The following is a 13,256-nucleotide window of genomic DNA, read 5'->3' as shown; positions in this document are numbered from 1 at the left end:
CAATATAACAAAGAGTGAAAAATTGAAGGGGGTCTGAATACTTTCCGTACCCACTGTATATATATAAATAAATAAATCACACTTGGTTTAGTTAAAAACTTGGTTTAGTTATCTAAAAAGTGTTCCCCAAAATACAGATTAAAAATTATTTTTGTAGTGTTTACATAGCATAATAAGTGACAATATATGAACATGATGTTAAATGGAATGTTTAAAATGTTATGATTAAAAACATGCTGACCTGTACAAATACACACACACACACACACACACACACACACACACACACAGGACACTAGGGATTTGTCGGGCCGTTGACTCCAGACACACCCTCACTCTCTCCTCCATTACAGGTAGTTCATTAACACACTCTTTTCATTCCCTAGTGAAGCACTGTGTGTATGTGTGTTGTCATGTGTGAACAATAGAAGTACATCCCCATTAAAGATTCATTACAGAGCACATAAAATTAAGAATACTTTTAACCCATGTTTCTCTTTTTTTGCCGGGCATAAACACAAATAAAATGAAAAACAAAACAAAACAAATAAATAAATATTAAACAGATATTTTTGAGTCTGTCTTTTTGCATTTTGAGGGAGCAACATTAAAAGTGCACAACCCGTAACAATGATTAAAAAAACGTAACTGAGTTAGGTTCACAATGTCAAGACTTACAGAACAAAAGGCAGCATAATAACCTGTTCAAACACACACACACACACGTGTGACTGTTACCTTGATATCCAGAGACGATCTGCACCACGTCATCATACACCATCAGCGTAGCAGCCCTCTCAGGAAGCAGATCCAGACTGAGAGATGAAAAGACTTGAAAACACACAAACAAACTGATAATTAGGAAGATGAATCACAACCAGGCCTGCACGCTCAGAATCCACAACATCTCAATACATCTCCACTGAAAATGCTTCATTTATTATTGCTATTAATCTGCACAGGGATAAAGAGTATGATCTTCTGTCCACTCCACAAAGTATTACTAAACAATCTCAGTACCCTGAAACATCTGCGCGATTGTGCTGTGTTTAGGTATTTAGGCGCATTTTCTTTCGTCTGCAGCTAGTTAGTAGGTTAATCTCATTAGATGTAATGGAACATTCTATTTATTTCTAACAGCTTTCAGCATTCCTGCTCCACTCTAGTTTTCATTTCCTATCCCAGATCCTCTATCCTCAGAATGACCCAAAGGATGTGTCATTCTCCAAGAGTTACAGTAGAAGTAATCCATCCCATTAATACAATCATCAAAGCAAAGAAATAAGGCTTTAAGACACGCTGAAAAAAAGCAAAAAAAAAAGCTGACTTTTCAGCATTTACAGAATCTGTTTAGTTGAACAGAAAAAAGTGAGATGCCACATAAAATTTACAAACATCCATGTTTTTACTATTTATATTTTTTTATGTAATTAAAAAAAAACACTAGTTTACTTATAGTTGTAATAAAAAAAAAACTAAAAACAATTGTTTTAAATGCTACTAGTGAATTCAGGCATTGCAACATTATAATGTACAGCATGAAAAATGGATATTGATTTTGAGATTTGCTAAAGACATGTAACAACACTCCAAAGAGAAAGGGAAAATTGAAATCGCATCATATGACCCCTTTAAATTCAGTTTTTAAAATCAACTTTACGTGAGTGTTAGATGACAGGAAAGGTCATCTAAATGTAAAACAGAGCTAATGAGCATGTAGAATTAACGATCCAATATGAGGTCATTACCAGGAAGCCTGCTTGGTCGCCATGGAATAGAGTTGGGTACGTAGCCACGCTTGGTTGCCGTCACTACAAGAAGGTCGCCAAGGCGATAGGGGAACCTGATAAAGGCGTTGCCATCGGCACCAGAGATATCCGAGGCAACAGGGGTGTGGTTAGTGAAGATCTCCACGGTGACCCCAGCGAGAGGCTGATGAGTGCTAGCATCACTCAGGTGAACCTTCAGCGCCACTTCTGTAGAAACAAAGAAAAACGTCAGTATGACAGAGTCACATTAGTTGTGTCCCAAATGACATACTCTACACTCTATGTATGATTTTTATAAGGTTATTTTGTCTTTTTTTTATTTTATTTTTTATCTTGAACTGCATAAATATTGAAACATAACTTAAATAATTATTGAAAAATAATTTATGTATTAACATAAGCCATTTATTGGCATACAAAAATCATTTAATTTCTATAGCTGAGCCATTCTGTAGTCATTTAAGATCAGCGACTATTTTAATTGAGCCATAAATAAATGTATCTATGAAAAATGTCACGTTCTGCAAATACACAAAAAGAGGAAATTGTGAAGCACTGAATTATTTAAATGAATTAAAAACCTTTTGTTTCGGCTTACAATTAATTGAGGATATGCTGTATGTAAGACAAGAAGCAATTAGTGCACATATGAGCCAGGCAGAAACGACCATCAAGAACAGCCAATAAAAATGAGTAATTGCATTACATGTGACCCTCTTTAATTATATAAAGTGCACCCAAATGTTGACGTTGAAAAATTTTCTTCAGGTTTCCTTGACTGTTTACATAAAAATCCTCAAAGAGCACTTAAGGAAAAGAACCAATCAACACGGCCAATGGAAACAACTGCTGAAAACAATGGGCTGCTTTTCCTTCCTCTAGGAACCTTTGGCTTCTTTAGGAAGACACTGCAGAAACATGCTTCCTTTTCATGTAGCGATGCATTCCACTGACCTGCTCCACATGAACCAATCTTTAACATGTTTGTATCATTTAAGTCTGATTCTAAATGCTATTACTCTGCCTGTTTCACACAAAAACCTGTTTGTTTGCTTTTGCTTTGTAAAAGAAATGCAAAGTCTGACTTTTATAAAGGGAAAAACTTGACAAAATGATTTATTCAGTTTAACAAGCATATAAATGTTAATTTCCTACAATAATCACTTTACCAATAAACACTCAAACAATGAGGAAAAACTGAATGTATAAGCAAAACGAACACCAGACAGACCGAAAACAAATTGCAGACATTACCACACTTGAATTGCCAAGTGAGGACATTTATATAACACATATTTACATAAATGTACAAATTTCAGTGTCAAAAAGATTTCTAAAGACCTTCAGGAGCTGTTTATTAATGCATTTTAATTCAATCCACACAATTGGCAAACAGATCGTAGCACTTACTAGAGTTAGTATAAAAACACAGCATTACCTACACGTGTACGTTTGAAAGGCACCAGAAAGCCAAAGGAAAACAGTCCAAAACACTGACGCACATGCACACACACACACAAGTTTAAATGCTGTTCACATCACGTCACTTCCCTCCCCAGTGATTAATCAGTGAAAGGCTGGCAGCTGTGTGTACAGGCACTGACCCCACCTAAAGAGCACAAACTGTATGCAAACCCTGAGAACCGTCAGAGCTCGGATTAATGCATGCTAAATAAAGAATCAGGTATATTCAGCCGTTCATTATCCCAACACCACCTGACAAGGCGATCACGTCTCGACTCACCCTGAAGGAGTGTATTTTGTGATAACGACCAGCTGACTGCATGTTATCCCACTTATTACATGGCTACTTACCAAACAAGTAAACAAAGAGATGTGAAATACTGATCTGAGTAACTCTGTCTTATGTAAGATGAAAAAGAACTTGGAGTGATAAGGTTGATTATTAAACTAGAAACACAGGTCAGTCAAATACACAGTTTAGCGGTCATTAATAAAAATATTTGATGTAAAATACTGTAATTAAAACATCAAAACATATATAATGGACTGTGGTCTTTATATACTTTTGTACTAAAAATAAAAAAAAAAAAAAAGCAGCACAATCAAAGTTTTTTTTTTTGTTTTTTTTACACTGATAAGAAGAAATGTTAATTGAGAAAAGGATGATGTGACTCTGAAAACTGGAGTAATGGCTTCTGAAAATTCAGCTTTGCCATCACAGGAATAAATTACATTACAAAATATCTTAAAAGCATATATTAAATTATAATATTATTTCACAATATTACTGTTTTTACTGCATTTTAGACCAAATTGGTGTTGTCTCAGTGAACATAAGAGACTTCTTTCAAAAATATCTTGCTGACCCCAATCATTTGAATGTAGCGCATAAAATGAAAAGTCAGTCAGCTTTGTATCGTTTTTCTGACAAATATACTGCTCTCACTCTCACAGGCTGTAATTTTTGCCCTTCCAGCCCAATGAAAGCACAGCAGCAGCAGTTCACTCAGAGGACATGTGTGTCACAGTGAGGGAGTGTACTGATCGCACTCAGTGGAGAGAGATTAACAGAGCACAGACAATCCCTGCAGCACGAACAGATTTGGAAGGACATAAAACCATGGACCAATCAGGACGTCAGTCATACAGAACACTTTGCATAATTTACGCATAACACAAGAGCCTTGCTCCAATTAAATAGTCATGCTTTATACATAACACTGATCCAAGTTGGTGCAAAGAATAAAAATCATCTGAAAAGCAGTTGAATAGCAGTTAATTTGTTCACAAATGTGCATTGTTTTAAATTTCTGATTCAATTTCTAATAAAGGAATAAGCAGAATTCTGCCAAAATATTTGCTTGGTTACCTTTAGAGCTCAGTTGAATTTGTTAAATCATTGGATATCCTTGTAAGCCTTTCTGAAACCTTAGGAGAAGCCTTCAAACACAAAACATGGTATGTTTAGTCAGTGACTGACTGGACAGAAGGCAGTTGCTTTAGGTTTAGTCAACAGGTACTTAAATGTGCATTTTTCTTTATTTCATGTTTGCATGGTCACTACATTATATTCGGTCAAGCATAATTCATTTATTCTGCAAACAAAAGTTTCTGATACTATCTAACACAATAAATGTGTGTAGTATTCAGCCGGTCATGTGATCTCAATAGAATATGGCAAAGTTTTCATTTTGTGTGCGTTTATCACGTTTGTGAAAATTACTATTGATTCCTTTAGGTGTGAAATTTAACTTGTATGGAGGAAAAATACTTAGTGCACTTAAATTATTTCAATAAATAATATTAATAATAAATTTGATAAATAAAAAAGCACGTACAATAAGCAGCCACCTGTGGTCTTTTTTTCAAAGCACAGGTGCAGGCAGTGTCTTCGCAGCACTCTTTGCCGTGTTTACTGTGAGCGGCTTTTGAAATGTTATCCGGCAATCTGAAGGGAACGCAGTCATCCAACACTAGGTAAATATTTGACTTGAAAAATAGCACCACCATGAATAGTAAGAATTTTCCTTTGCCTCGAGCTCTACTGGGAATTGCTGAGCCGCAGAGACAATAAAGCCGTCCAACGTCTTCACTCATCCTGCACACTTTTCTCTCTCTCTCCATCGTTTCACCCACAGTAAGCTCCATAACAGACACTCTTTTTTCCTGTTCCTGAGCCTTTCACTTCTAATGCTCCTTTTATAACATTCTTTCACCAAACAAGCACACACATGCGTTTTTTTATTTGAATGAGGAGGACATATTATAACTTATGTTTTTATTAGTGCTGCCAAACGATTAATCGCGATTAATCGCATCCAAAATAAACGTTTTTGTTTACGTAATATATGTGTGTGTACTGTGTATATTTATTATTAATATATATGAATACACACACATGCACATATATATTTAAGAGAAATGTGTCATGTTTATATACTAAATATATTTATATATAATATAAATGATATGAATATATATATATATATATGTAAATACAGGTAAATATTTTCATAAATATATACTGTATATGTGTGTATTTATATATACATAATAAATATGCACAGTACACACACATATATTATGTAAACAAAAACTTTTATTTTGGATGCGATTAATCGTGATTAATCGTTTGACATCACTAGTTTTTATATAAAGCTAATTATACAACAAATTTGGCTTATGCATTATATATAATTTTACAATTTTCTTCCAGTTATAAATATGAATATAAATTCTAAATATTTAGTAGTAGCCTCAGATATTATTATTTCAATTTGTAAATACAGTAAAAACATATGAACGATATAAATAGATTATGCATTATATATACATATGTATTATTAATACATAGAATATTTTATTAATAATACTATTATATAATTATAAACTTTACTAAATACAATTGACCATTTACTGGGATGTAAAATCTAGTTAAAATCTGGTGAAGTTAAAGATTAAATACATTCTGGAGAAATGAAAAAAAAAAAAAAAGTCTCAGAAAGGGACTTTCAGGACTGAAGGATCACAATAATGTTCAAATAAAAGACCAGCTGTTTTAACTTAAACAAGCAAACCAAAGCATTATTACATGAAGCTTGATTCAGTAAGTGTGATTCAGAATTCTGCATAAGATATTAATTCAGCGAAGATCATTTCAGCGAATAAAACAAAGACAGCTTGTGTGCATGTGAAAAGGATTTTGGTCTCAGGAAACCTCCAGTTAACTTTTAACCTATCAGAATCAATATTTGTCACTCTTTTCCAAAGGGTTATTCATTGTTTCACTGCAGGACTGTTCGAAGCACGGCTCCTTTCTCTCTGGGAATTCCCCTCTCCCTCCTCCACTGGAAATGATACACACATGCTGCGAACTGCTGACTCCCTCTCTGAATCTGACATCACTGCTTCAATTCAAGGCATGTGCAGTCGGCTCTTATGCACCGTTCATACTGACAGCAGCTGGTTGGCAGGTCACAATCTGAAAATGTGTCATAAATGAGATGTACTATAAATGTTCAAGCAACATACAATACATGGGAGTGCTGTCTGGTCAACCTTTAGCCTGACAATTCACAAAAGCTGCATCAGAGTCTCAGACTTCGTGACTGAGCGTGTGTGAGCACTGCATGTTTTTTGATAGTCCATAAAGTATTTTCTGAAAAATATCATCATTATTTTGATGCAGTGTTTTCTATCAGTAAAGGAATAGTTCATTAAAAAAACTAAATCCTGTCATCATTTACTCCAAACCGGTTTGATTTTCTTTCATGGAACACAAAAAGAGAATTTTTGAATAATGTTCTTGTCATTTTTCCCAATGCATTTACAAAATCATGGGGAATGAAGCTTTCAAGCTTCAAAAAGGTCACAACGGCAGCATAAAAGGTTTTTTTTTTTTCAATTAATCAGTTCACAAATGCGCTCAGAGTGATTGACTAACTTAATGCAGTCAGTTTTCTCCTCACACAAAGCTACTACATGAATTCAGATGAAATGTATGATCCTTTAAACACTTGCTTCTAAACAAGCAAGCTTTATGCAATAATTCCAATTGCAGTTTGACATTTAGATTCAACTTGTATTCATTCTCTCTCTCAAAAAGATCTCCCTGGCAAAAGTCATATGATATGAACCCAGTGGTACAATTCCCCATTGTCTGCAGACTTAAAGCATAAGCTTATAGGTATAATCCAAAAGGCTTTATTACTGTTATATTTTTATATAGGAACATAAGATACAAACAACAGATCATAAAGCAAAAGTGTGCAGGATAAGTATGAATATAACTACAGCCGTGAATAACAAGGGATGATACGGCTGCCCTGCACTTTTCTGCCTACGAGTATGGATGTGTTTATGTAAGAGTGTATGCGCACAGACACCATGCTGCATTGCAGTGGAGGACAGAGAGAGGCAGAGGCAAAGAGAGGGAATGTAGACATTATTTCTACTCTAATAGTCTAAATAAGGAAGTTTAGCTTAATATATTTTATTATATTTTATTGCGTTTTTAAACATTTATATTACAATCTAAATAAAAAAAATAACTAGTCTCATATTTACTCAACCTAAAATGTTAGTGTAGAGCCATGAACCATGACTAGACATCACAAAGACATTTAATACCAAACCCACACTAGGCATCATTTAACCCCATGAGCAGAGTCATGTGAGCAGTAATGAAGAGAGTAATCGGTCAATACACTGGATTCTAAACCTTAAGAACGCCCCAGGAAACCATATTATTGATTAATCTGAAAAAACAGTATTAACTGTCAAGGTTATACAGGGTAAAAGCATGGAAGAGTTGGTTTGTGTGGGACAGACACAGAGAAAGGGAGACATACAGTCGAGATGGATATTTCAAACCCTCTTTCAGTTTCTTGCATATTATTTCTCAAAACTGAGAGATGTGAGATTATGTATTCTAGGTTGGCATCATCTGAGGTCCTCTGAGGGGTTGGCATCATCTCTTCTCAGGTGTTCTGGATTATTAAAACCTAATAATGATTAATGATTATATAAAAACAACAATGCTTTTATTTGGTACACATAAGTGCCGGACCGAAAGACCTGTACAGAAAATTTCTGGTACAAATACATGCACATCCCTAATATAAATATTAACTTTGCAGGGCATAGCGCAAAAACCTATGATGTTGAAGAATACGGGTGTATTTATTGATAAATTGTTAAAATAAACAAGTTCAAACAAAACAAGAAGCAAACCAGTTTAAAATGAAAATATATATTCAATATATTTGTCAATATATTCTCAAATGATGAAACACTATCTACAAAAAGTTGTGGAAAGCTCTCATTCAAAAACTAAATGCTGGGAGTTGAGTGCAAAAGCATAATTATAATGCATGTTTATAAAGAGTCATCTTATGGAAACCTTTCGCACCAGATTCAACCAAACTGTCATTTGGTACCTTTATAGGCCACAATTTGGCCAGGCTAACAGGTACCTACTGCCTCTTCAAAATCACAGTGCTAGAAAGAGTCAACAACAGTAATGCTGATGATAATATTGAGGTCAGCAGTCATCACCAATGATATTAAAATGTGGTTTCACTGGGACTTCACACTCTTGCTCATTACAAGCTTTTGAAAGAAAGTCAAATAACCAAACCCTTACCACAATCCACAAAGAGTGTCTTATTTTACAAACATTTTAGTTCTAGAAGACCATCAGCAAGTTCTTTAGTACTAGTAAGTAAAACTGGTCAACATTGTGGCTCAATACTTGTAGGATAGATCTATGCATCCAATGCAATCTAATGAGATCTGATGCAATCAAAATAATGCAATAAAACTAATTTTCAGCCTCTTTTTACATTAACAAGAGTAACTAGCAATTAACTCTGTCACAAGAAAGACAGCTTTATCTAGATCTTATGAACACTGGGAAATTTGTTTCCAATTACAGGGATCATACCACTAAAGAATAGAGCCCGACCGATATATCGTTTTGCCGATATTATCGGCCGATATGAGCCTGTCGCCGATATATCGGTATCGGCGAATATGCCGCCGATATGAACATTTTTTTTACAGAACATATAATGCAGAAAAAATGCTTGAAATGGTGTAATTACTTAGCCTTTTTTTTACTCCCTAATATCGGTATCGGCCCCAAAAAACCCATATCGGTGGGGCTCTACTAAAGAACAACTTAAACTGGCAAAGAACAGTTCCAAAGAATGTGATTTAAACATTAATGTAACTGTTCTTAAATGCTTCTTAATGATTATTTTACACGTCTAAGAGCAAAACTTTCTAATACATTTCTTTTTTAGTTTTACACATTCTAAAACATAAAACAAGCTTGTCTTTCCATTTTGTGGGAAAATGACTTATCCAGATGTGCAGCAGACTGGCTGTCTCTCTCTCTCTCTCTCTCTCTCTCTCTATAAAAGGAGACACACAGGCCATGTGTGTGTGTGTGTGTGAATGAGAGAGCGACCACTCTCATTCAGTACATCCAGACTGCTTAAAGTTAAAAGACTGCTGTTGTGTGGAGGATTATCATGTTTCACAGGCACAAAAACAGAAGATTCAGCCCATAAAATTCTAATCAGATCTAAAAGTATTTCCTTCAGAAGATTTTGTTTCTTGGGCTTCTACACCTTCACAACTAAAACAATGTTATTAAAAACTTTTATAAACCCAAACTTCATGTTTCAATAGAAAATACGTCAACACTGGACAAGAAAGTTTGCTCATCAAGAGCTTTTGAGGGGTGTTAACAATCAAACATAACCCTATATAGTATATACATCGGTAAAATATCACCATTTTCTAAAATAAAGACACATAATGGCTCAGAAAACAGGCCTAGGGCTATTAACACAACCACTTCTAAACCAAGCCACTCTTTCAGTATTTTTAATTGCTGTATTTATGACAGATTTCAAAAGTAAAACTCTATAAGACTTTTTAAGATACAGATTAACAAGGCACATTTAGAGTGATATAAGAGTCCACTATCTCTGTTTGTAAGATAATGCATGTGAATGAAGAGAAAGAGAGAGAAAGTGCCGGCGGCTTGCCCATGGGAGATAGTCTGGTTTGGGTAATCAGAGAAGAGAAAATGCCTGAGTGTTCTCTGAAAACATGACCACATAAAAAATTAAGCACAACAGGGGTCTCCGGTGTGCTTAAAATGCTTTAAAATGCTTTGAAATGCTAGCGGTAGGGCTGCACGATTAATCGCATGCGATATTTAACACGCATCTTATCAGTAAAGCCGGTTCTGTAATCAGCGGTAATCAGTGAACAACGGCTCTGTGTAGTTAATGCTGCTCAATGTGAAAGCACGCAGGTGATGGAGATTTACCGCTGATTACAGAACCGGCTTTCTGACAAGATGCGCGTTAAATATCGCATGCGATTAATCGTGCAGCCCTAGCTAGCGGGCAAACAAACAGACAAAAATATCGAAAATCCAGAGACTATACCACAGAAAAGCCCATTACTGATAATTAACAAGTGGGAAACACCAGACTTATTCTCTTTATCAGCCTTTATGAGTCTCTCAAGCTCTAAAACATAGCTGGTTTCCTAAGACCCATTGTTCTAAGCCCCTGTGCATTATAGCAGGAAACTATTAAGGAGTCCATTTAGTCTCTGTTCTTGGGTGTGTGTGCGACAACAAGCAACTGCTTACAGTAAATATCGGACTGTTGGCATAAGCAATATTTGGCATATGGGCAATATGGAGGTCAGTAAAAAAACAGCTTTGCATAAACTACATTACCATTATGAAGTGAAGATAAAAAAATCTGCATGGCAAAACTCACTCCAGGCCTGTCTCTACTGTGTCAAGGCCTCACACACAGTATTCCCTTTTCAGATCCCAGTGTTGAGGAAGTGGCACAGCCTGGCCAAAAGGCAGGAAAGCCCTAATTTGCATACTCAAAGCATACACTGTGCCAGTCTACTGTCCTAAAGAAGAGAGAGCAGCAGACCCATCTGTGCTGCTGCTGCTCATCATCAGCAGGAGATGGAGGGGGAGGAGGACACTCCATCAGGGGAGAGGAGGGGGTTTAGGGGGATTCCTCATATTATAAGCTCCTCAAACATGAAGGATTTAAACAAACCGGCAGTCTATGAGCTGCTAAATCAATCTGCTGTCTGTCAAGAGGTGAGCTTTGCCAGCCGTATCATTTAAGCAAGTTTTAGCAACCTGACATCCGTGCTTCACCTATAAGTATTCAGTATGATATCTGGATTACATAAATGTCAAATGTGAATTAGTGATATGAAAACGGCTTTTCAATTTCTTTCCTTGCCGGCACATTGACATCTTAATGCACAGACACTTAATATTGCATTACATTATACATTAGCGAGATCATTTAGACTAAAGCAGTCAGAAATAGACAGAAGCCTGAAATAATCTCATAATAAAACCATCACGGCATAAATAAACAAGGTCCATTAAGATTTCAGAAAGATCTTAGAAATGAACAAGATGATGGCTGAAATCACTATCATACAAAGTCTTCAAGCTTCTCAGTTTCTAAGTCTCTCTATAAAAATATAAAGAAAAAAAACAATCTTGAGGTAAGAAAGTATATTTTAATGTCTAATAATGAATGTTAAATGGATGCTAAATTACAGAAACTGTATCATCTAAAGCAGCAAGTTCTCCTGTTCTATTTGATTTATTAATATACATGTAAAAAAAGAATAACTTTCATAACTGACCAGACAGGGAAAGTAGCACTTTAATACATGCACATATATTATTAGAATAAAAATTCTAATATATATTCTACTTTTTTTTATTGAATTAATTCACAAATTAATAAAAACACAAATGACAATAGTGGGATCGATTGTGACAACATCATTGTTTTTGTATTTGACATTAATTTATACAGTTTATGGAAACGTTGTATATTTCTCAACTACTATAAGTTGTATCAGATAAATATGGGAATATTATATCAAAGTTGGAAACAAATGAACCTCAAAAACAGCGAGTAACATACAAAAAGTGTAACGCTCCCTGGTCTCAATATAGAAAATGACACAGGCGCCACTCAGTTCATGTGCTTTGGGAAGCTGCAATGATGCTTGTTGCAACGACAGGCATCACAAAAATGAGACCCGATTTCAAACAGATGGCTTGAGAGTTACAAAACACCAGATCAATGGAACTACGAACATTTAACAAAGTTTGCGTTGTTAAAACAATAATACATGGAAAACTATTTAAATTATAAGTTATTCGCTTTATGGCCGTTACACACTTTGCGTTATTACATGCTAAGGTTGCTAACAGTTAGCACAGGGAATGCCATCCAGGAAGTCGAAGCAAAGCTTCCAAATCTTTATCAAGATCTTTTTAAAGCTACACAGAAGTGATGTATTAGTGAGTGCTAACGGCGTCTCGTACCTTTGGCATCGCTGTTCTCCTGCAGTGTTTTAGCGGCCGCCGTCCATAAATCGCATCCCAGCAGGCAGAACACAATCACGGCAGACCTGCTGCTACTGTCCGCCCCTCGCATTATTGCTGCTCACGGTTGCAAAGATTTTGCTTAACAATGCGGCTTTTCTATGCGGCGGCAGGAGTATCTAGAAACTCGTAGCAGCTGAGGTTCCCTGCCATAATTTGGTGTTTTAGCAAATCTGCTCATGTCATTGAACACCACAACGGGCGATTAGAAAACCCCTCCGCTCAGCATCCCCGTGTTGCCGCTGTTTTTCTCCACAACTCGACACGAAACAACGACAGAGAGCGAGTCAACTCCACCAGTTTAACCATTTCAATGCCAGTAACAGATGGCGCTGGTCTGTCCTACAGAAAGAAGGATTAGACCTCCATCTACTGTCCAGTACTGTTAATTACAACAGCTGTTAAACTTTTTGACTCGAAGGCCTCCCATTCCAAGCTGCTTGTTTTCCAACTTTTCATTAACGGAAACTGGGTGTAAGGATATATTAATTAACCACAATGCATTTTTAAATCAAAAATGTCAAAAACTAATATTTTCAAAAGAATAATTT

At 35.7% G+C, this 13,256-nt stretch overlaps 1 protein-coding gene across 1 annotated transcript in view; it reads right to left on the bottom strand.

Moving 5' to 3' along the window:
- The window catches only part of LOC107681578 (protein FAM171A1-like), a 24,810-nt gene extending 11,813 nt beyond the window's left edge, over positions 1 to 12,997 (bottom strand). The window contains exons 1-3 of the mRNA XM_016477890.1: positions 12,646 to 12,997; positions 1,749 to 1,976; positions 739 to 831 (exon numbers count right to left, since the gene is read on the bottom strand). Of these exons, the coding sequence (XP_016333376.1) occupies positions 739 to 831; positions 1,749 to 1,976; positions 12,646 to 12,757 (433 nt within the window). The 5' untranslated portion in view covers positions 12,758 to 12,997. The remainder of the gene's footprint in view (positions 1 to 738; positions 832 to 1,748; positions 1,977 to 12,645) is intronic.
- Between the last annotated feature and the right edge of the window lie 259 nt (positions 12,998 to 13,256).

This window comes from Sinocyclocheilus anshuiensis, unplaced genomic scaffold, assembly GCF_001515605.1.
Source record: "Sinocyclocheilus anshuiensis isolate Anshui unplaced genomic scaffold, SAMN03320099.WGS_v1.1 scaffold2178, whole genome shotgun sequence".
Classification (NCBI taxonomy): Eukaryota; Metazoa; Chordata; class Actinopteri; order Cypriniformes; family Cyprinidae; genus Sinocyclocheilus; species Sinocyclocheilus anshuiensis.
The sequence above is the reverse complement of the archived record's forward strand: the minus strand, read 5'-3'. Positions and strand labels throughout refer to the sequence as shown.